Raw genomic sequence first — 23,524 nt, 5'->3', positions numbered from 1 at the left:
TCAAATTTGCTACGTAGCCAAGGACGATCCCAAGCTCCTGATCCTCCTACTTCTTCCTCCCAAGTGCTGGGACTACAGGTATGCACCATCACACTAGACTGTGACTTACAATTATGATTTGATAGGTATATATCAGCTGGGTTTGAAGGTGCTAACTTGTAATCTTAGCTACATGGGAGGCTGAGGAAAAAGGATCACAAGTTTAAGGTCAGCCTAGGCAACTTAGTGAGACCCTGTCTAAAAACAACAGAAGGCCTGGTGGAATAGCTCAGTGGTGCTTAGCTGCTGTATTTGAGGCCCTATGTTCAATTCCTAGCACCACACACACAAAGTATGTAAGTGTGTATGTATATTTGTGTGCATGTATGTGTCTATTTTTCATTGATAATAAATACCATGAGCACAGTACTTAACCATAAATAGTTGAATGCGTGAATGAACAAATGAAATAAAACACATGAACCTAAATTCAGATTCAGCAAAGCAAGAAGATCACTCCAAAAATTCATTAAGATAGAAACTCTAAAGTCAAGTTATTAAACAGTAGTTATTTCATAAGAATCTGGCAGGGCGTGGTGGCATATGGCTTTAAGCCCAGCACTCAGGAGGCAGAGGCAGGTGGACCTCTGAGTTAGAGGCCAGCCTGGTCTATAAAGCAAATTCTAGGCTAGAAAAAAAAATTCAATGCTGTTGACATGGACTGAGAATCAATGTTCTATTGCTTAAAATCCTTCCTCAACAATTTTCAAAAGTGGGGTTTAATTTTGGATCCTACTCATACCTCTGCCATCAACCAGAGTGAACTTGTCAAAACATGTCATATGGATGACCTGTTGAAATTAGTCCTCTCCACCCTCAACCTTTCCTACTTTCCCTTCAGCTGCCTAGCATCTTTGCTTTTTCTCTAGCCACAGGGCCTCTGTGTTTACAATTACCTTCATCTGAAATGTTCTTCCAGCCCATATTTGCATAGCTGGCTCCCTCACTTGTTTCTACTACTCAAACACCACCTTGTCACCCAGGGCTTCCCTCACTCTGCCAGCTGGCCTGTTCCATCTCAGTATTTCATTTTGTTCCATTAGCCCTTGAAGACATGGAGTACAGTGCACATTTTACACATGCAGTGTTGAGTGCCTGTGTCCACAAGGCAAGGGTCACAGAGGCAGAGATTTTAACTTTTGTTCACTGTGGAATTCCCTGAGTCTTAAATGGTTCTTGGCACCAAGCAGGCCAAATCAATGAACAAAACTGCAGATATGATGCATCCACATAACCAAGGATAAGATCATCATCATAGTTTTTTCTCAAGAACAAATAAAAACATCATTAAAAATTTTATTTATCAAAGGTTGATAATGCTTGTGATCCCAGTATTAAGGAAGCAGAGGCAGGAGAATCACCAAAAGTTCAAAGCTAGCAAGGGCTGCATAGTGAGGTCCAGTCTCAAAAAAAGAAGGGAGGGAGGGATGGAAGGAGGGAATGAAAGAAAGAAAAAAGTTGGTTTTAAGGCCATGCTTTATGGACTTTTTTTTTTTTTTTTTGGTCTTTCTGAGACAGCATCTCCCTGTAGCCCCAGCTGGCCTGGAACTCACTATTAAGCCAGGCTGGCCTTGAACTCACAGAGATCAGCCTGCCTCTACCTCCCAAGTGCTGGGGTTAAAGGCATACACCGCCATGCTTGGCTTCTGACAATGAACATTCTTCTACTGTCTTGAACAAAATATTCAAGAACATACAGTATAGAACACTATTCTGGATGGCAAAGCAAATAGAGTTCTCAATGTTTTCATACAATAAAAAAGACTACCTATGGGGCTGGAGAGATGGCTCAGTGGCTAAGAGCACTGGCTCCTCTTACAGAGGACCTGGGTTTGGTTCCTAGCACCCACATGGTGACTAACAACCATCTGTAACTCCAGTTTCAGGGGATCCAACACCCTCTTCTGACCTCCTCAGGGATTGTGCGACATGGGTGCTCTTACATACATGCAAGCAATGTACTCATACACATGAAAATAAAGTAACAAATATTTTGAACAGACTAACTGCTGTATTTTTATTGGTTTCAATTTGAGTTCTTCAATTGCAACAAAATTTATTAGATTTATAAATTATTCAAAAAATTACAAAGTGGGAAATAAGCTACATCTCCAAAAATTCAGTTTTAAAGTGTACAGTTTTCACTATGTTCACAAGGTTGTACAAACATCACTGCTATTTAATTCCAAAACATTTCCAGCATACAAAATGAAATTCTGTGCCCATTTAACATGCCCTCCTTTCCTCCCCACCCAGATTTCTCAGCAGCCTCCGCATCCTCTCTGCTTTGAGGATTTGCCTATTCAAGCCTAACATTTCTAACATATAACCTATGTATTTCACCTGTAGTCTTAACAACATTGGCTGAGTTCTCTGTTGTAGTAATCAAATAAGCTGCCTACCTCAGCACAATTCTCAGAGTCACCAGAATGCTGGTGGTTCTGAGTGGATTGTTATGGTATGTACTAGGTCTGGAACTGTGATGTGAAGGTCAGCCTGTACTATCTCAGCTACTGTGGCTTTACTTCAAACCACAAAAATTTTACAGAATAAATGAGATCCATGGTAAGAGCCAGAGGAGAATGGAAGAAATAGTCTAAGAGCCTCCCCCTCTCCAGGAATGAAGGAGGGACACCATAAGCAGTGCCAGCTCTCTTATTGTGACCCCAGTCTCTCAGTGCCTGTGGGTAGTGAATAGGGGAAAGAGATATAGGGCCTGGTTTTATTGTACAGGACACCAGAGAAATCAACATAGGAGTTCATACATCGTGTATGACAACTTGATTCCTTACTAATACAAATAATGATACAGTCCATATTTTAGTAAATGCTTGGTGATTATTTGGATATAATTCATAATGTTGATATATGTGGAAGCTCTTTGTAAATGACATAATACTATACAAATGCATCATTCATATTACCTAATTTCTCTCCTTACAATCATTCCATAATTCTCAGGAATTACTTAGCTTCTGATGTATGGGAGAAAAAAAAAAGGCAGGTCCCCTGCCCTTTAGGAGTTTTTAATCTTGAGGAGCCTGGAAGAAAGCATGTGAAATACCAGAAATGCTTCAAAAAAGCAGAGTAATACCTAAAAGTCTAACTCAAGAGTAACCTTTACAGGGTCTTTCTTACAGGAAGTGATGGTCACAGTGTGGGAAAAAGGAGAAATGCTCTGAATTTGGGAGATCATGTTCATTAAAATCCCACTGCTTTGCTTGAGCCTCATAAAAAGGCTTAGAAGTTCTGGGGCTGGTGATATAGCTCAGCAAGTTACAGCACTTGCTGCCAAGCCTGATGACCAGAGTTGGATCCCAGGGACCCACACTGTGGAAAGCAAGGACCAGCTCCTGCAAGCTGTGCTCTGACCTCAATCAATCAATAAAAATATAATAAAAATTTAAACACAGGGCTGGAGAGATGGCCCAGCAGTTAAGAGCACTGGCTGCTCTGGCAAAGGACCCAGGTTCAAATCCCAGCACCCACATGGTGGCTAACAACTGTCTATAACTCCAGTTCCAACACCCTCTTCTGAGTACTATGGGTATTTATGACATGGGCATACTTACATACATGCAAGCAATATATTAATACACATAAAAAATTTAAATACTAAAAAAAAAGGCTTAGGATTTCTAGATATCTTACCTGAGAACAGAGTCTAACCCAGAACCTGCCACAGCTGTCTTAGAATCAAGTTCTGCATCCTTTAAGGCAAATTTTCTAGTATTTCAAAAGTCTTGCTTGACTCCTTGGAAATAACAAAAACTTGCTTGCACTTCTCAGTAAACTCTTCATGATACAAATATTCAAAACTGTGTTTATAGTCTAGATTGTAAAAAGGACGATTAAAATATTAGACCTAAAGTTCCACATTTTTAGTTGTGCATTATTCTACATGTTCAGGAAGGAATCTGCCTTTCCATAAGGTACATCATTTTCTTTCTTCAGTGGCACCATATTTTATAGCCAATTGAAGGTAATAATGAAAGAAAAACGTAGATAGACCATTCAGTCTTCCTCATGCCTATTTGTACATGGAATCTGATTTTCATGACCTCAGAGCAACAAAGGGAAAAAATTAAACTTGCTACATATATTGGCTGCTTCCTTTTCAAACTGTTAGCTAGCTCAATTGTGTGTGTGTGTGTCCATGGCAGAGGTTGGGGAGTAGAGCACATTTTAGGGTAAAATGCTCTAACATGGACGGCAACCATGAGTACAGATGCAGTTCTGCCAAAGGAGAAGTCCTTTAAATTCTGGCAAAATAAGGAGGGACAGACAACAGAACTGACGGTCCTTGACTCAACCCTGGGCTCAGGAGCAGCTCTAGCTTACATCTGGGATCCACTCAGGGCTCTGTTTATGTGCTTCAGCCATGACTGCTCTTCCAGCTCCAGGACCAGCTCATCAGAGCATCACATTCTCTTGGTACCAGTGACTGAGTCACATACAGGCAGATGGCCCAGTTCAGGCTAATCAGACACAAAATGACCCAATGCTAGGACTTTGAGTCAATTCTTCTGTATTTGAACCTGGAGCTGCTACCGTCATCTTGTGTTTATCACGGGGAAATTCAAGTCTTTGAGCCCACATCAGGACAGCAGATCTCAGAGGAGAAACACCAAGACCTGAGCCTAGGATATTTGAGCTTCTTGATGAAAACTGGGTGAGCCAGAAATAAGCATGGGATCTGTAAACTGTAACTCAGTAGAAGTGGAATGGGGCCCCAAATTCTGCAATTCCCGTTTTATTGAAGTCACCTGCAACAAAAAGAATGATGGCTGATAATAATACTCTTTTCCAGGGTCCAGAACGATTTGGCTTGTAAGCAGAGGTCTATGTGACCAGTGCAGCAGCATCACTCTCAGCACTGAATCCAAATGACTTTATTGGGTCAACATTCTTGAGTTCACCACTCACCCATCAGCTCCCTATGGAACTTCAAGGTCTCTTGACTGCTTGGTCTGAGAAAGGATCTGAGAACTCACCATCTGCTGCCACTTTCCATCCCCACAATCACTGGCCCTTACGTCAGAAACTCATAACTTTTGTGGGTCATCTCTTGAGAATCGGACCACAGACAGGTCCTCTCCCTAGGCCCTAAACATATAAACATTCCATTTTCATATTACTTTAGAGGAACCACTGAGCTCTCTTGGAGCTGGTCTAAGGGAAGAAGCTTTGAACTGCTTTTCACGCTACCACATACCCACAAGGCACTAATTTTCAAAACTGAGGGCATTTTGCTTAGAGGTATTATGATGTGGAGCAGTTTCTTAACTACAAGTAAATCTGGTCATCTCATGAAAATGCAAATTTTAATTTAGTGGACCTGGAATGGGCCCCCAAATTCCTCCATTCTGACAAGTTCTCAGGCTTGTTAGTTTGTGGATTCTACAGAGTAGTAAAGGTAAAGGGCAGACATGGATTTGAAAATCAGAGGAACTAAACTCAAATTCTAGATTAGCCTTTAGTAGTCACATGACACTGGTAAGTCACTTAAGCCACCGCACAGTAGCTTGTATGTGCTCACCTGTAAGACCAGAACATTACACTTTGAGGACTAAACCTGAAAGACTAAATGTGATGCTCTATACATAATACAAGACAATGAAAGTTCCTTCTTTCCCCTTTAGTTTAGGGTGCCCCAATTGTGGCACCATTGACGTTTGGGGCTGGACCTATCCTGTCCACTGTATCCCTGGCCTCTACTCACTAGATCCTAGTGCTTTCCTTCATCTATGATGACCAAAACCTTCTGCAGACAAGGACAAAACCAACCCAGGTTGAAAACCTCCCTCTTGGCTGGGCGTGGGGGTGCATGCCTTAAATCCCAGTACTTGGGAGGCAGAGGCAGGCGATCTCTGTGACTTTGAGGCCGGCCTGGTCTACATAGTGAATTCTAGGCCAGCTGGGGCTACAGGGAGACCCTGTCTCAAAAAGACAAAAAGAAAACCTCCCTCTAGACCTACAAGTGAACTCCCAGGCATTCTAGGTCTTCTCTAACCTCCTAAATAATATCCTCCATGACCCATTATTAGCTCTTTTCAGGTCCAGAAGTCTCCAATGCTATAGGAACAGCAGAATAACTTTAAATACTTAAAGAGCATATTCAGTCACTTAAAAGTTCCTTCCACGATCACTGAGATGGCTCATCTGGGAAAAGTACTCACCAATAAGCTTGACCACCTGCGTTCAATTCCTAGAATCCACAAAAAACGTGGTGGCTCAAATCTATAATCTGTGAGCACATTAAAAACTGCTGTGTGGTAGTCAAGGAACTTACCAGTGTCATGTGACTACTCAAGGGCCAGTCTAAGATTCGAGTTCAGCTCCCTCTGATTCTTAAATCCATGTCTGCCCTTTACTACTGTGTGGAATCCACAGATGAGCGGGTCAAATCTGTAATCCCAGCAATCCTACAGGGAGATGGGAGATGGAGACTACAGACAGAAGAATTGATTGGAAACTTTCAGGCCAGCTACCCTGCAGTAGGCAAAGCACCAGAAACAAGAGACTGCCACCACAAGACTGAAGGCAAGAACTGACTCAAAATCATCCTCCCACCTTCACACAGGCACCACGGCACACATGCACACACATATCATACATAGGCACAGTTCATACATATACACATACTCTCTGCCGGGGGTTTGAACCAGCGATCCCCGGGGAGGTGATGATTGAGGATGAGTAAGCACGCAGTTCGCCAGCCCACGCTGCCCCCATCACCCACAGACACTCAGACGCAACCGGGAGTCTAGTCAAGCAGGGACTCATTTATTGTAGGTGTTACAAAGCTTATAAAGGCACCTGGAAATCCCCCCTCCCCCCCTGAGGGTGTATCTTAAGGATGGTCATGCACTGATCATGCACTCCTCAGACTTTCAAAGCAAGCCAGGCCACGCCCCCAGTAACTTCCTTTCAGACCTATGCCTTTAGGTCCCCACAACTATCAAATTTAAAAATTAGAAAAAGTCAAAGTAAATAAAATAAACATTCTTTCCCAGGAAGACACTCAACACAGGAAACAGCCGGCTGATGGCTGACTCAGCAGTCTCTACATTTACTAACCTATGTTTTCCAGGATCACAGTGACTGGGTAAAGCTTTTCTACCACAGCCGACCAATCCTTGAAAACCAGCTCACCCAACTCCTCCAGGTCTCTGTAGAATCTGACTGGGAGCCCTTTACTAACGATCTTGGCCTTCAGCCTCCCAATCTTCAGTTTTCCCTCTTGGTTCAGCAGAGAGGCTGAGGACAGCCTCTCCTCCTCAGCCTCCTCGCTGAAAGCCCTGAGCAGCGAGTTGGCCCTACGGAAGTAGAAATACTGAAATGGAGACTCCTTCCGAAATGCTGCTTGGATGATCTCGAACTCGGTGAGACTACAGTCAGGTGTCTCCAGGACCCAAGAATAACCATTTTTTCACAGCAGCGTAGAGATTCTGTTCTCCTTCGGATAAACTTGAAAAGTCCTTTGCCTTGGAGAACAGGAAAGGTGAGCAATCAGGTAGGAAGTCACCGTAGCTCTGCCCTAGTAGGCAGATGAAAAAGGGAAAACTGTCCACATAGTCAAGACAGAGCTTGAGGTGCTGGGAGTGGAGACAGGAACACTGCCGGAACAGGCTGGCTGTGAAGGATTTATGGGCCTTCAGGGCTGACCACCGCAGGTCCACAGTTTTGAAGTAAGAGCCCCAGGTGTTGCAGAAGTCATTAAGACGAGGGAAGATGTTGCCAGCCCAAAAGTCTCTCTCTTCTTAAAAATTGTCCATAGTGGAGCAGATATAAGGCTGGGTGGGTTTCTGGCACTTTAAACTTGGTCAGGTGCTGCATCTTTCTAGGTTCTTGCTTGCCTTTGGGTCCATTTCACTTTGCTCACGAATGATGTCACACTTAAAACAGAAATTCCATACTGGCCCTGTCACTGACCTCTGAGGCTTAAGTCTTCTCCCTAATTATGTTTGTTAGAACAGACAGGGTTCTTTTCCCCAAAATCACTTCTTTGAAGTCCTTCGAGGATGCCACAGCTAAACATTCTAGTTTGTTAGAACTGAAAAAGGCAAAATAGATTCATTTTAGGATTGCAGTCAGCTCATGTCTCCCCTGTTCCCCTGTGAAGATTTTTATGAAAAAACTGACAACCTGTAAGACAGTAGGTAAATGGTCACAAGACCCTTCTTCCCCAGAGTCCTACTTGCCCAGGATCCTTTGGTCAACTACTTCTGCCCTATAGAAATGTAAAGACTAATGAAAATTATCTGTGGATAGTTCACAGAAGGAAACAATTCAGTTAGGCTAGGCTGGCTGGCCAGTGAGCCCCAGGCATCAGCCTGTCTCCACCTCCCCAGTGCTGGGATTACAAACCCATGCCACCATGCCTGGCTTTTACTTAAATTGGTTCTGGGGCTTGAACTCGGGTCCTCATGCTTGCAAGGCTAGTACTTTACCAACTGAGCTATATTCCCAGCCCTTTCTTTTGTGTAGGGGCTCTTTGGCTTTTGAAACAGGGTCTCACCGCACAATCCAAGCAGACTTCAAACTCAGTCTTTAGTTTTCTGAGTGCTGACATTACAGATGTGTGCCCCATGTTCAGCCCTCCAAGATTACTTCTGTCTTACACACTGTCATCTCCCTAACACCTAGCATGCCAATGGGTTCAGAGTAAAGGAGATAATTTAATATATTTTTAAAAGAAAAAAAGCACAAATATTTATCACACCTGGAGATTTCCAAAACTTGCAAACTAAAGATATCACAGAAAGAAAAATTGAACAGATATAATTACATTTTAGAAGTGCTGAAATGCAAAAAATGAACTGTAAAAATAATCTGCCAAGAATAATTTTATCTTTATTCTGGAAGAAAAAAACTAACTCTAGTAGACATAGAAGCAAAAGGTACAAAGAAGAAATAGACAAAGAAGAAAAATAATACAAGAATACATATAAAAATATTTAATTTTTCTAGGGATGCTGAGATGGCTCAGTGGGTGAAGGTACCAAGTCTGACAACCTGAGTTTGACCCCTGGGAACCACATGGTGAAAGGAGAGAACCCACTTCCACAACTGTCCTTTGATTTCTACACTCATGCCATGGCACGTGTGCAACCAACTCACACAAGGGTGCACACATAAAATAAATAAAGTGTGATAAAATTTTATTAATCAGTTAATTTTTATTTTATGTGTTAAGTCTTCTGCCTGCCTATATGTAAGTGCGCCACATGTGTGCAATGCCTGCAGAGGCAAGAAGAGGGCATCAGATCCCCTCAAACTGGAGTCATAGACAGTTGTTAAGCCACCATGTGTGTGCTAAAAACTAAACCTGGGTCCTCTGCAAGGGCAGCAAGTGCTCTTAACCACTGACTCATCTCTCCAGCACCAAATAAAATGTGTTAAATTTTAAAAAATACATATTCAACTTGTCTAGAAGTCAAAAAATTTTTAAAAATACATATTCAACTTGTCTAGAAGTCAAAAAATTTTAAAATAAACAATTATGTAAATTTTTAAAAGATGACTAAATATTGATTAAAGTTATTTCTTATATAAAAATATGGAATAGAAATTGATAATTTTGAAGTTATTTGGAATGTATTTTGAAATATATTTGCATCTATAAAATATGGAACTCAATGATTCTTTCTTAGAATCACTCCCAACCAACGAATCCAAGTGGCAAACACTACCCATGTGAAGATATTATTTCATTTTTATAGAAAAATAATAATATAAAAAGCAGGTGCTAGACGTGGGTAACACACACCTATAATCCAAGTACTCAGGAAGTGGAAGCAAGAGGCACAAGGCCAGTGAGATCTTGTCTGAGAAAAAAACAAAAACAGAAACCTAAAACAACAACAGCAACAAAGCCAGCAAACTGAATGATGTTTGCCAAGCAAATAAACAAAATGAGTAAAATATAACCCCCACAGCAGGTTGTGAACCTGCTAGCTACACTGTCTCTGGCCATTATAGGCCATCAGTGACTAGATTCATTTACCTTTCAAAAAATTGGAAAACTAAACAAAACGTATGAAATAGTGATTTTCTAGCACTAGACACGGGCAGCACAGAAGGGTGTTTGCTGAGAGAAGGGAAGGCCGTGAGATGCACCTTTTGCTCTTCCCATCTTACAGTTGTTGTAGGCAGGTCCCAGAGGATGCTGCAAGACAGGCTATCTGAGCACAGCACAGATTTGAGAAGACAGAGACTGCAGTGCACGGAGCCAAGGAAGTTGTAGGTTGGGTGCAGAGCTCCAGAAAAACAGCAGTTAAGCAGGAGGAAAGTCCCAGTGATCTGCTTAAAGGTCCCCCTAGTCTTGTCTGAATCCCCAATTGCGTATGTGTAGGATGAAATGTGATCCAGCTTGGCAAAGAATGAAGGGGAGGCCTCCTAACACTTCCTGATGCTTACATGGGGCACAGAAAATGTAGAGTTCCACCCAGCTCAAGTGAAGAGTCATCCCTGATCATCAAGTCATTTTTATAGAAACTCTAGAAAAGTAACTCTTATTAGTAGGAAGAAATTATTCCAACACTAAAGACTACTTGGGACTTCTCCATGAAAAGAACTAAAACAAGCTGTTACCAGTCCAGCTGATAAGGAAGCGATTTAAATGCCTGCTAGAGCAAAGCCCAACACCCTCTGAAGGATGACAAAATTCAGACTTCAATAATAAAACACAACAACCAATAAAAATTATTTCAAATGCAGAAAGGAAACAAGACCCACAGTCAAACAAATCAACATGAACAGACTTGGAAATGCAGAGATGAAATTACAGACAAGGGCTTTAAAAACAATATTATTCTCTTTATACACAAGGATCTAATGAAAAATATGAACTCTCAGGAAAAAAAATGAAAAATATTTTAAAAATAAAATGGAACCTCTACAGATAAAAACAGACCATCCAAAAAAACTTCACTGCATGGGCCCACAGCAAGCAGTTACAAGATGCAGCAGAAGAAAAAGTCAACTTGGAAACAACGAAAACCATGGTGACCACAGAATGTTCTGTAGAAAAGACTGAAGAAAAAAACAAAAAAAAACAAAAAACAAAAAACTGTGGGCTGCTGGAAGAGGATCAAGGAAGCTGAGAGTTGACAGGACTTCCAAGCTTAACTCTGAGCTCCTGGCCTACACCAGACTCCACCAGCCCAGCACCTTTACTGCACTGCAGGTAACAACAGCAACAATAAATTAAGCTAAACCCAGCTCAGTTCAATACAACATTGACTCATCCATCCCTCCATCCCACTAGCAAATTGATGGGAAGAGGACATTTTTGTCAAGGAAAAAATGTCATATCTCTTAGCCTCAACTATTTTTCAGTTCATGCCTGGATTTTAATTTAAAAATAAGACACTGGGTCAGTGAGATAGCTTAACAATTAAGGAGCTTGCAGCCAAGCCTGATGATGACCTGAGTTGATCCTTGGGACCCACATGGTGGAAGGAGAGAACTGACCACAAGTTGTCCTCTGATCTCCGCATGTGGGCCATGGCACATGTACACACACACACACACACACACACACACACACACACACAGACACCATGCACATACATACTAAAAACACCAATGAATAAGAAAAAGTAGTGAAAAATATCAAACTATCAATCCAACCAACTCAAGGAACACAAATATCACAACAAATAGGAGGGCTGGGAAGGTGGCCCTCACTCCATGCACAGTACACTCGGTACTCAAGAGGCTGAGGGAGGATGCAGAGGTCAAGGCCAGCCAGGGCTACATAGTGAGCCCATCTCAAAATAAAATAAGAAAGAACGGTCTCTTCCACCTCACCTTGTACTCCATTCTTATTTCTTCTAAGCTGGAATTTCTTTCTTAAAAAAATTTATTATTTTTATTTTATGTGTATACATGTATTGTCTGCATGTAGGTAAGGGCACCCATGTCATGCAATGCCCGTGGAGGACAGAAGAGGCTGTCGGATCCCCGGGAACTGGAGTTACGGACAGTTGTTAGCTGCCATGTGGGTGCTGGGATTCAAACCCAGGTCTTCTGTAAGAACAATGTTAACTACTGAGCCATCTCTCCATCCCAGAATTTCTTTTTTTATATGATCTAAGAGAAGAGCTAAAACTTTATCCTTCCCCCTGGGAAGTGAAATACCGCTCTTTTCATGTGTTAAACTGAAATACTCTTTGGTTTCTTCACTTGCTGCACTGGTCCACCTATATACTTAGGTATGTGGCAGACAGTTATTATTCTTTTTCATTGTGCTGCATATGAACTGTCTTCCTATTTGGGAATATCCTGACTCTGATTTCTGAGACTACCTCTCTTGAGAGGAGGTGAAAATGTCATGTGACACTTTTTCCAGTTTCTCTTGCAACTAAGGTTTGGTCCATCTGGCCTCCAAATTGACTCCTGTGATCTGTGACTGCTGCATTCATACCCTTGGTTAGCCTACCTCTCTGAGTGAATAGTTCTACTTCTGCAGCAGAGATGCTGTGTGATTCCAGAGCTTGCTTATGAGTCACTGGTTGTTGTGGTGTTCACTGTCTTATAAGGGTCATTCACTGCAGAGGCTGCCAACTGCCACTCACTCATATATATGTGGTTAAGACCTGAGGCCTCACACATCAGACAACAGCTGTGCAAGTGACCCCCTAATGGGTACACATCCTCCAGCCCCAGTTAAACCTCTAAATGGCCTCAGCCTTAGTCAACATCTTGCCTACAAACTCCTAAGGAACCCTCAGTCAGATCAACCAAGTCAAGCATGCCTCGATTCAAGCATCAACAGATACTGTGTGAGACAAGTGTCCTTCTAAGCTCTTGAGTTTGGGGATAATTTATTACACAACAGTACATAACACATGGGGTATGGAACCTGATCCAAGTTCATTTGCTTTAATTTCTTTGATACTGTACAATTTTCTTCACATTTGAGTTATGTCTTTGTTTACTTCTATATATTTACAGTTTTGCCCCTCACATAAATGAAATTTTTTGTTTGAATTTTTGTTTTTTGCAAGACTTATTTTTATAGATTATCTTAAACTCAATAATTTACCAGATTCTCATATTCGATACATTAAAAAACTGAAATCTCTTGGGTTGGACAGATGGCTCAGTGATTAAGAGCGCTGGCTGCTCTCACAGTGGATCCAGGTTCAATTCCCAGCATCCACATGGTGGCTAACACCCATCTGTAACTCCAGTTCCAGGGGATCCAACGCCCTCTTCTGACTACCACAGGTTTTCCAAGACACAGGCGAACTTCTATGCATGCAGGCAATACACTCACACACATAAAAATGATAAAATGTTTTTATACAAAAACTGAAATCTCTTGGGTTTCTGGAACATATAAAAGGAATTTCAAAATAAAGAACTTCAGTTTTTCTAAATTCCTGCCAATTGCTTCTTCATCTTTATAGACCCTCCTAGTGAGAACAGCACCACCTGACAGCACATCTCTATCTGCTCCTCATTCTTTCTGAAATGGTTTTGTTGACAGAATAGCAGTTGCTGTTAGGTTTCTTTAATTGAAGTATGATAAGTGTACTAAAAACTGTAGCCGGGCATGGTGGTGCATGCCTTTAATTCTAGCATTCAGGAGGCAAGTGGATCTCTGTGAGTTTGAGGCCAGCCTAGTCTACACAGTGAGAACAGGCCAAACAGAGCTACATTTTTAAAAAATATTGTATTTATTATTTTTATTTTATGTGTATAAGTACACCCATGTCATGCAATGCCCACAGAGGTCAGAAGGCATTGGGTCCCCTGGAAATGGAGTTACAGACTGTTGTTAGCCGCCATGTGGGGGCTGGGAATGAAACCTAGGTCCGCTGCAAGAGCAGTCAGTGCTCTTAACTGCTGAGCCATCTCTCCAGTCCCTTAAAAAACTTTTTAAAGGCATGAAAGAATAGAACTTATAAGCAGGAGGGGTTCAGTGAAGGACACTAGAGGGTAATGGTATGTGTGATGGAAATACAGTATACATACACGTGTATGAAATTGTCAAAGAATACATTTTTTTTGCAGGTAAGCAAACACTTTTATTTTCTACTCCTAGCCAAACAAAAATACAAAACATAGCATTTTCATTATAAAAATATGGAACGCTTCATGAATTTGCACGTCATTCTTGCACAGGGGCCATGCTAATCTTCTCTGTATCATTCCAATTTTAGTATATGTGCTGCCAAAGCGAGCAGCATAACAATTTTTCTGATAGGGTCTCCATAGTTCCAGCCTGCTTGGAACTTGTTATGTAGACCAAGCTGGTCTCAATCTCACAGAGATCCATCTGCCTCTGCCTCCCAAGTGCTGGGATTAAAAGTGCTTACCACATGGCCAGCCCAAAGAGTAAATTTTTAAAAAGAAAAACTAACATAAAGTGGATTAAATAACAAAAAGTTCACCCCTTTAACTGTATGGTTTGAGCTTTAAGCACCGACCAATATCAACATCAAGAGCACGCCCATCAGTTCCCAGAGGCCTGGACGCTCCTCTACAGGTGTTCTTATATGTCTTTACTGCCATTTAAATACTACATTTGTACCTATAGCCAGGTGTGGTGGGGCACTCCTGAAATTCTGACACCCAAGAGAGGCCAGGGCAGAACAATCACCTCAAGTTGGAAGCTAGCCTGGCCTACATAGTGGGTTTGAGACCAACCTGAGCTATGTAGTAAGACCCTATCTCAAAAATAAGATACTTGCACTTATGATACAATTCCAATTAGTGCCTGCTCATACCCTGTAGGAAAAGAGACCATATCTTTATTATTCACCAATGAATACAGTTGCTAAATTAAAAAGCAAGAGAAGGAGCTGGAGAGATGGCTCAGTTACTAAGTAGTAGGTTTCAGGCCAATCAGTGCTACATTGCAAGACATTGTCTCAAAAATCCAAAAAACAAAAGGGAAGGAAAGAAGGGACCAATCAACCCACCAGTTTGCCTTAGTACCTGCTCCATTCCTTAATCCCTCAATGCTCCCAAATGCCAAATGCTTTTCTGCCTTGGTCTCCCCACTGCTGGATTACACCTGTCCATCAGGGGAACTACCTATTACCCCTAACTGCATCTGTTTGCCTATCTGGATTTTTCCTTCCAAGTTTAATTGCAAGACAGGGTACTGTCTAGTAGCATTAGATAAGCACAAGAAGTTTAACAAAACTATAACAAAGGCAGCCATTTCTACTAGTGTCCATGGAAATATAGTATCAAAGTGGAAAACTAAAATTAAGAAGCAGGAGAATTAACTCCAAAGGTGGGGAGCAAATTAACCACCTGGAGTGTCAGTTTTGAGGGACCGCAGGTCAAAAGTCAAAAGTGAACATGGGGGAACAGATGACGAAATCCAGGAAACGGCCCCCTCTGTCTCTGCCTGTCTCAATCTCTCTGTGTTCCTCTAATCTCTCTCTCTCTGCATCCTCTCTGTCTCTCTCTCCTCTCTGTGGAATTCTCTGCTTTAACAGACTGAGGGCCAGAGGAGCCCTGTTTTTACCACCACCACCCGCAGTCCCGCCACTGGGGCTTCATACGGTGAATTCTAGCTCTGATCCTCAGGCTGTGCAGTCATCTCTTTGCCCCCAGGCCATCTCCCCAGTCTATGCCCACTTCTTTTACAGGGTGCTCGGTCAGAGAGCTTGTCGTAGAATGGCACAACTGAGTGAGAAGGCCAGGCATCTTCCGCCAGCCTAGTGCTTTGTGCTCCGGGGACTGCCACGTGCAGGAACTTCTACCCACAAGCAGCAGCTCTATTTTGGAGGGCAAATCTCATTCTCGGTTCCCTCCAGGTGCAGCCCAAACTACCCCCCACTAGCCAGTTAAGGCATCTGCAGTTTCGGAACTAGTCGACTTCTTGCTCGACACTTAAAAATATTGAGCTGTATGGCCAGGCATGGTGGCGCATGCCTTTAATCCCAGCACTTGGGAGGCAGAGGCAGGCGGATCTCTGTGAGTTCAAAGCCAGCCTGGTCTACATAGTGAGTTCCAGGACAGCTGGGGCTACAGGGAGACCTTGTCTCAAAAAGACCAAAAAACATAGTGAGTCCAGGACAGCCGGGGCTACAGGGAGACCCTGTCTCAAAAAGACAAAAAAAAAAGACCCCCCCAAAAAATTGAGCTGTCAAACGCAGAAAAGTGCATCTTTTAAAGAAAAGAAAGACAGACAGAAAGACTAGTATACTCTAAACAAAAAAAACGTCAGCACAGAGGCATCAAACCTGCTTTTTAAGTTTCTCTTTGCTTATTATTAATGGCAAATGTAGGTAAATCAGGCAGATGTAAATAAGACAAGACCGCAATATGTAAACCAAACCACAGAATCAAGATAGGCAAGTCTAAATACGGGAAGCTGTAAAAAGGACCCTGTCACTGAAAAGCTTGTCTTGAGGAATTCGGAGAATTATTTGACTTCAATTTTCCTGGAGGAACTAGTGATGTGCATGCTGGAGGCAGGAGTCTGTGCTGGTGGGAAATTTGTAAAAACTAGGCTAAAGAGTGTAGAAAACACATCGAAGTCACCAGCTGGTCAGTTAGGGACTTCCCTCAGCGGAAAGATCCCGTGGTTCTTTGTCTTTCTGAAGGAGGAAAGGCATTTCTCCGAAGTTACAAAGCTGCAAACCTGCTATCTGCAGCACTGAGGGTTTGCTTTCAAGAATCTACAAATGTCCTTTCCTGTTCTGGGCCAGACTGGACATCACCGCTGCGCTCTTTAGAGTTCGTGCAATTTCCCTTGGGGGAGAGGAACCCCGCCACCCTCTTCTGCAAACCAAACCAGGGAGGGTTGGGGTTTCCAACCATCGAAGGCGCGGTGGAACCAAAGGAACCCAGAGCCCCAAGTGACGCATAAATCAGACTGGGAAACACACGCTCTAGGGTCAGGCAGAGGCGGAGCCCAGACTCCAGGACCAGCCCCCAGAACACAAGGCGCCTTGGACCTCGGCAGGGCGGCTTTCCAGGCCCGCTCCTGAAAGCTGTGTGCATTAAAGAGTCCTAGAACAAGCACAGAACTATACTGCGATCAGAAGGGGGTGTACATACTAAACTACGCTGGACAGACTTCCCGCAAAGACAAAGCGTGAGATTCCGAAAGGCCCAAACTACGCCACTGGCCCAGAGGCCAAAGACTACGGTTCCCAGCATTCAATACGGTGTGAGCCTTGTACGAAGCATGCCGGGAATTGTAGTTTCTCACCTCTATAGGCCGGCACTCAGGAGGACTTTCAATCCCTCACGTGTTTCTCCTTGGAAAGGCAACGCCAGACAGAAAGGTGATGGCGAACATAGCGCTGGGATGGCTCCCAACGTGACTCCCCGCATAGTCGAAAAAAGGTAAAAAAAAAGCCTCATTGCCGTGGCTACCGTTTCCCCTAGTCACGGAATAAACGTTCGGCAGGACCCGGAAGTGCTTCCTCGGGACCTCTCGGAAAGGATGGACATGCTATTCGCTGACGTTCATTGGACAGTTTTCCTCAGAGGCCAAGGCTTCCCAGGCAAAGGGGTGGCCCCGCGTGTGAGGGGCCCGCAGAGCCATCTGATTGGAGAAAAGCTGTTCCGGGAGACCAATCAGAAGGAGCCACGCTTCGGGCATCGGGTACCGCACCTGGACAGTTCCGATTGGCGGGTTGCGGTCCCCCCCACGCGTCCCCATTGGATGCAGAGGGTGCGTGGTGAGGCCTGATTGGTGGGTTCATGTTTCCCGTCCCCCGTCCGCGAGGAGTGGGGGTGAAAAGCGGCCGGACCTGAGCGCCGCGTAGTGGGCGGACCGCGCGGCTGGAGGTGTGAAGAAGCGGTGTTGGGGTGGGGGCGGAGGCGCTTACTGCAACGGTAGGGACTTGAGACTCGCCGGCCGCGCACCATGAGGGGCCTGTGGGTGCTGGGCCTCTGCTGCGTCCTGCTGACCTTCGGTGAGTGAGCCCGGAGGAGCGGAGCGGACCCCCCCCACCACCATCCGGGCGGCCGCTTCTCGAACGTTCTGAGGTCGTTGAGCCTAGGAGGGGGACACTGGGCGGGCAGAGAGCCCGGGGGCCGTCGCCGTTCCTCCAGCACACCCAGGGCATGACGCTGACTCTGGCGAGGAGAGCGGAGCCGGGCGGTTGGAATGCCCAGCGGAGGTCTGGCAGGCGAGGCGCGGCCTCTCGGACTCTCCTCCCCGGGGACGGGGACACTGCGCCGGCCCCTCCCCAGGACCTTTGTCATCCGCCCCGACCGCTGGTCGTGCGAGCCCGACGACTCCGACCCTCCGAGTCCTCATGAGCGCGTTTTGGTTCTCGGATGCGCGGGGCCTCGGGCCAGCGGCGGGGTCGTGGCAGGGTCCGATCCCGGTTGTCCGGAGCCGGGGCCGTGCTCCCTCTGCCTCCGCCGGCCCCTGGGCCCCAGTCCAGTTCCCCTCGCCAGAAGTTGCAGCAACCCTGTTTGCGTTCTGACCCGTGATGACCACCGAAGCCCGAGTTAGGGCCGGAATGGAGGCCTGGCTGTGCGCAACACGTGTGGGTGTATTGTAGATGGGACCTCCCATCACTGCCTTGTTTCTAAGGACCGGTGGACGCAGAGGTGATGGCTGCCTGGTCTTCGAGAATCCCTTGGGGTCTTGAGCATCTCAGCGTCAGCCTACTAACTTTTGCTGACGTTGTATTGAACCCAGTACATCCTTCCATCCCCAGCTCCTCCATTTACCGACTGATTTTTGCAACCATTCCCCTTGCGCTCTTTGGTCTCTGCGAAGGAGAGGGAGGAACGGTATTTGAGTTTTCCGGTGTTCCTTCTTCCTTCAGGGTCTGTCAGAGCTGACGATGAAGTCGATGTGGATGGTACAGTAGAAGACGACCTGGGGAAAAGCAGAGAAGGCTCCAGGACAGATGATGAAGTCGTGCAGAGGTCTGTGTTTGGAACTGTGTGCTGATAAGCCCTGGGAGGGTTGTGGGACACAGTGGCTTTTGCTTGCTCCAAAGAGGAGGTCCAGATTAAGGAGCACTCCGAGCATAAATTCCTAAAAATCATCAGAGAAAAGCTATTCAGTTGGATTGGCCCAATTATCCACACAGGTCTTAACCTGCCCATGGAATGACTACTGGTCAAGAAGGAAATTTGAATGAGGTGCTGTGGAGTAGAGTAGCCTAGCATGCTCAGTGCCCTGAGTTGGAGTCTCAGCATCTCAAAAAAAGAAAACTATGTGGATAACTGCTGCAGAACACTACTGGGGCTGTAAACTTTCTAAGACCTCAGAGAACACTTTAAATTGGTTTTGTGTTCATTGTGTGCACTTAATTTTAAAAGAATTTGTCAATAACCCTAAAAAATGGAGTTTTGGGTAGAGCAGTATTCTAAAATTTGTCCTCTTAAGACTTACTGACAGGCTGAGTGTGGTGGCACATGCATTTAGTCCCAGGGCTCAGGAGGCAGAGGCAGGCAGAAGTATAGTTGAAGGGCAGCCTGGTCTACCTAGCAAGATTCAGGCCATCCAAAGTTACATGGTGAAACCTGTCTTTAAAAAAAAAAAAAAAAGCAACAGTTTTAAAGTCTTTGCTTTAAGAGCATATATGAGTTATGACTTGCTTTTTAGTAGACGAAAGTTGAGTGTATTTTTCTGGCAATGTTAATTAACCTATTACTGTGATAAAAATTAGCTGGTGTATTGGTGATATTTTATAAAGGTTTCCATTTTTCCCTTTTAACAAGACAGTCCAGAGGCCACTTTGGTCCTGACCACAGAGCCTTTTTTTTTAACTGGACCTAAATATTTGCTTATCTAATTGATTTCCTTAGAGAGGAAGAAGCTATTCAGTTGGATGGGTTAAATGCATCACAAATAAGAGAACTTAGAGAAAAATCTGAAAAGTTTGCCTTCCAAGCTGAAGTTAACCGGATGATGAAACTTATCATCAACTCTTTGTATAAAAATAAAGAGGTAAGCAGCATGTGATTAGCATATTGGTTTATGATTGTGTGGTAGCGTACCTGGAGTGAATTGTGTAAATTCCAAAGTAAATAACCAAATTTTAATACCCAGTAGGAATGAATGAGAGTTACTACTGATACATATTAGGGAAGGAAGAGAGTAGACATTTTACCCAGTCTTTTTCCTTTCTCAAAATAAGTATGGCCTGCTGAGACTTAAGGGTAGTCACACAAACTACTTTCCAGATATTGTATATGTAATGATGAAGGGTAGCAGAGTTCAGATTTCCCCTGCCATTGCCACGTGTGTAACAAGCCATGCCTCCTTTTTTTTTTTTTTTTTTTTTAAGAGTAAAGCCATCTCTGTACAATTAAAAGGCATGATTCCCAGGCTGAAGAAATGGCTCACTGGTTAAGAAAAATGGCTGCTCTTGCAAGATGACCCTTCTTCGATCCCCATCACCCCCATGGCAGCTAAAAACTCCAGCTCCAGGGGAATCTGATGCCCTCTTCTGACCTCCATGGGGATTGCATGACATGGGTGCACTTACATATGTGCAGGCAATACACTCATACACACAAAATAATTTTAAAAAGTGCCTTTTCATACAGAGGAATAGGATAGGATGAGTATGAAAACATCTTAATGTGTCTTGGTGTTAAGTGTATTAAATCTGGCTTCCTTTTAGATTTTCCTGAGAGAACTGATTTCAAATGCTTCTGATGCCTTAGATAAGATAAGGCTAATATCACTAACTGATGAAAATGCACTCTCTGGAAACGAGGAATTAACAGTCAAGATTAAGGTAATCTTAACTTTTCTCTTTTTAAAAATCCTCACAAGCAGACATACCATATCATTCAAGATAGAAGTGGGTTTTGCTACAGTGAAGAGTAACCCCTAGTTTACTGAGTTCATGCAGAAGTCTGCAAGCTGCCCTGTGAGTCAAATCTGACTTTGCCTTTTTGTAGCTTTTTTTTTTTTAATACAGTCATATCATTTGTATGTAATTTATCAGTGCTCTTGTCTGTGATGACAGTAACCATTGTGACTCATAAAACCTCTTGTATGTAATTTATCAGTGCTCTTGTCTGTGATGACAGTAACCATTGTGACAGGGTCTTGTGACTCATAAAACCTAAAATAGGTACTATTTGGCTCTTGAGGAAAAGTTAGCCAAGTTCTAAGTTTGCTTAGATCATCATTCTACAGGCCACTTACTACTTTTCCTGCTCATCCTCCTAGCCAAGACTCAGGCTTACAGAGCAGCCTCTGGAGTATCATTGGTTGCCAGGGTACAAAAGGAGCAGAGGCTCACAGACCAGTTACAGACACAACCTGAAAGTCACTCTCACTTCTTACTCAATGGCCAGAACCAATCACATGACCCATAACTGCAACTGGGGAATGTGTACAGTCCTACTAGGCTCCTGGAGACAGCCAGAAATATTTAGTGAAGAACATTAATAAAATCAAATCACAGATTCCAAATCCAGGGGTCATTCAAGTTCAGAGTCCTTTTGTTTTCTTAAGATAGGAAAAACTTAAGTTTTGTTTTTCTAGACTTTTTTCTTAAAATGTTTTATTTGGTTTACTTTTGACATTTAGTCCCTGTGTGTTTTTCTTATATGCACTGAGCTTTTAAAGCATTCATAAAGAAACATGCTTTTTCTTAAGGGTATGCTTTTGAGAAAGGCCAGAAAATGGGCTATAAAATGATGATCTTGTCTTCTTTCTAGTGTGACAAGGAGAAAAACTTGCTGCATGTCACAGACACTGGTGTAGGAATGACCAGAGAGGAATTGGTTAAAAACCTTGGTACCATAGCCAAATCTGGAACGAGCGAGTTTTTAAACAAAATGACAGAGGCACAAGAAGATGGTCAGTCAACTTCTGAATTGATTGGCCAGTTTGGTGTTGGTTTCTATTCTGCCTTCCTTGTAGCAGATAAGGTTATTGTCACATCAAAACACAACAATGATACCCAGCACATCTGGGAATCTGACTCCAATGAATTCTCTGTAATTGCTGACCCAAGAGGAAACACCCTAGGACGGGGAACAACAATTACGTGAGTATTATTGATTCCTAACAAATTAATCGAATAAGAACCCTGGCTCAGGTGTTGTGGCTCATGCCTTTAATCCCAGCACTTGGGAGGTAGAGGCAGGCAGATCTCTGTAAATTTGAGGCTAGCTGGGGCTACAGGGAAACCCCTGTCTCAAAAAGAAAAAAGAAACCTGGCTCTACAGTTCTTTCTAGGCAAATGGCTTATTGTGGGCCCTAACTTCCGTGCCTATAAAATGAGGAAATGAAGTCACATTCAGAGAAAGATTTGAGGATGTGCTGAAGGCTAGAACAAAAGAGTTGTGATTATTGCTGTACATTGAGAGTGTGAATGGGAAGTGTGAGCTCTCCCAGAGGAAAGGGAGATGGGTCTGTGGGTTTTCAAGATTCAAGAAGTAGTTGAGATGTGGAGCAGCCTGGATGAAGGCAGAAAGGTATGGCATGTTCACAGGATTAAAGGACTTCCTCACAGTTGATTGCAGTTGTTGATAGAAGTTTTGGTTAACTGTTTAAAAGAATTCTGAAGGTGATGTGGAGGAGATGGTGGGGTTGTCTGAGGGGAGACCATTGGAAATATTCAAGACTTGTAATGATAATGGGTTGGAAGAGAACAGGTAAACAGAAAATGTGCCAGGAGATGTTCATGTACCAGGAGGTTGTCAAGATTCTCTGGATAATAGCTCCCTGGCTTCCATTCCCAGAGCCTGACATTTGACTGGCAGGTGTTTGCATGAATGAATTGAAGAGTGACCAGGAAAGCTTATGGGGGTAGCATCAGTAAATGGGTGGTTGATGAGTAAATGAAACTATGTAACAGTTTCCCTGAGCAAAATTTCCTCTTTTTCAAATTCTATACCACCATTCATTCATCTAGTTATTTGAATGCCAAACACAGGTTGGGGTTATAGGGCTACAGTGGGGAATTGGATAGATCTAGTCCTTCCTTTTACACGGGGCTTAAACTTACAAGGGCAAGAAAAACAACTTGAGTGATATACAAGAAAGGACACTAAGGGACACCTGCATTTTCAGGGGAAAGATATGAAAAAGACTTCCTGAAGTAGTGATACTTGAGGCAGCAAGCAGGGTATGTTTGAAGATTCTCAGAGCAGCACAGTATGACCCAGCTGAAGAACCAGGAGTCCAGAATGACCAAAGGAAAAAATTGAGGCATCAGAGAATTGAGTTTGGTAGTGCTTCTGTCTCCATCCCTAAAGCAGCTGCTGCTATACCTTTACAAGAGATTCGTGATGATTAAGTGATTAGGTCAGAACAGTAGCATCAGGTAATGTTGTTATATTACTTTTGTCTTTCCTTCTTTATTGAGATAGTCTGCTTTTTCCTAAAGCTGAGGTGGTAAAATGGTCCCTTTGTTTCTGATCTATTAATGCATTTTACCACTGCAGAAACTTAAGCATAAATTAGTTCCTTCCCAGTTTGTAAAATAAGACTTGCCTTCACACAGCACATTGCCTTTAACATGCAAAGGTTCAACATTTAAGTGTTTGTAGGGTAAGGACAAAG

General features: G+C 43.4%; 2 protein-coding genes and 1 non-coding gene across 3 annotated transcripts in view; 1 reads left to right on the top strand and 2 right to left on the bottom strand.

The window, feature by feature from the left end:
* LOC103742147 (tetratricopeptide repeat protein 41-like) overlaps positions 1-17,467 on the bottom strand; it is an 85,041-nt gene extending 67,574 nt beyond the window's left edge. Inside the window, 5 exon segments of the mRNA XM_008843158.3 lie at positions 3,691-3,763; positions 3,766-3,870; positions 7,120-7,471; positions 7,473-8,095; positions 17,231-17,467. Coding sequence (XP_008841380.2) covers positions 3,691-3,763; positions 3,766-3,870; positions 7,120-7,471; positions 7,473-7,910 — 968 coding nt within the window. The 5' untranslated portion in view covers positions 7,911-8,095; positions 17,231-17,467.
* LOC115072052 lies at positions 14,134-14,240 on the bottom strand. Its single transcript, XR_003851112.1, has one exon. It is a non-coding gene; the product is annotated as a U6 spliceosomal RNA (small nuclear RNA).
* A 284-nt stretch (positions 17,468-17,751) lies between the features above and the next one.
* The window catches only part of Hsp90b1 (heat shock protein 90 beta family member 1), a 16,808-nt gene continuing 11,035 nt past the window's right edge, over positions 17,752-23,524 (top strand). Inside the window, exons 1-5 of the mRNA XM_008843157.3 lie at positions 17,752-17,942; positions 18,810-18,912; positions 19,801-19,942; positions 20,622-20,738; positions 21,673-22,004. Coding sequence (XP_008841379.1) covers positions 17,894-17,942; positions 18,810-18,912; positions 19,801-19,942; positions 20,622-20,738; positions 21,673-22,004 — 743 coding nt within the window. The 5' untranslated portion in view covers positions 17,752-17,893. The remainder of the gene's footprint in view (positions 17,943-18,809; positions 18,913-19,800; positions 19,943-20,621; positions 20,739-21,672; positions 22,005-23,524) is intronic.

Source organism: Nannospalax galili, unplaced genomic scaffold (genome assembly GCF_000622305.1).
Source record: "Nannospalax galili isolate Female #2095 unplaced genomic scaffold, S.galili_v1.0 scaffold39, whole genome shotgun sequence".
Lineage (NCBI taxonomy): Eukaryota > Metazoa > Chordata > Mammalia > Rodentia > Spalacidae > Nannospalax > Nannospalax galili.
Note: the sequence above shows the minus strand (reverse complement) of the source record. Positions and strands in the feature narration are given on the sequence as shown.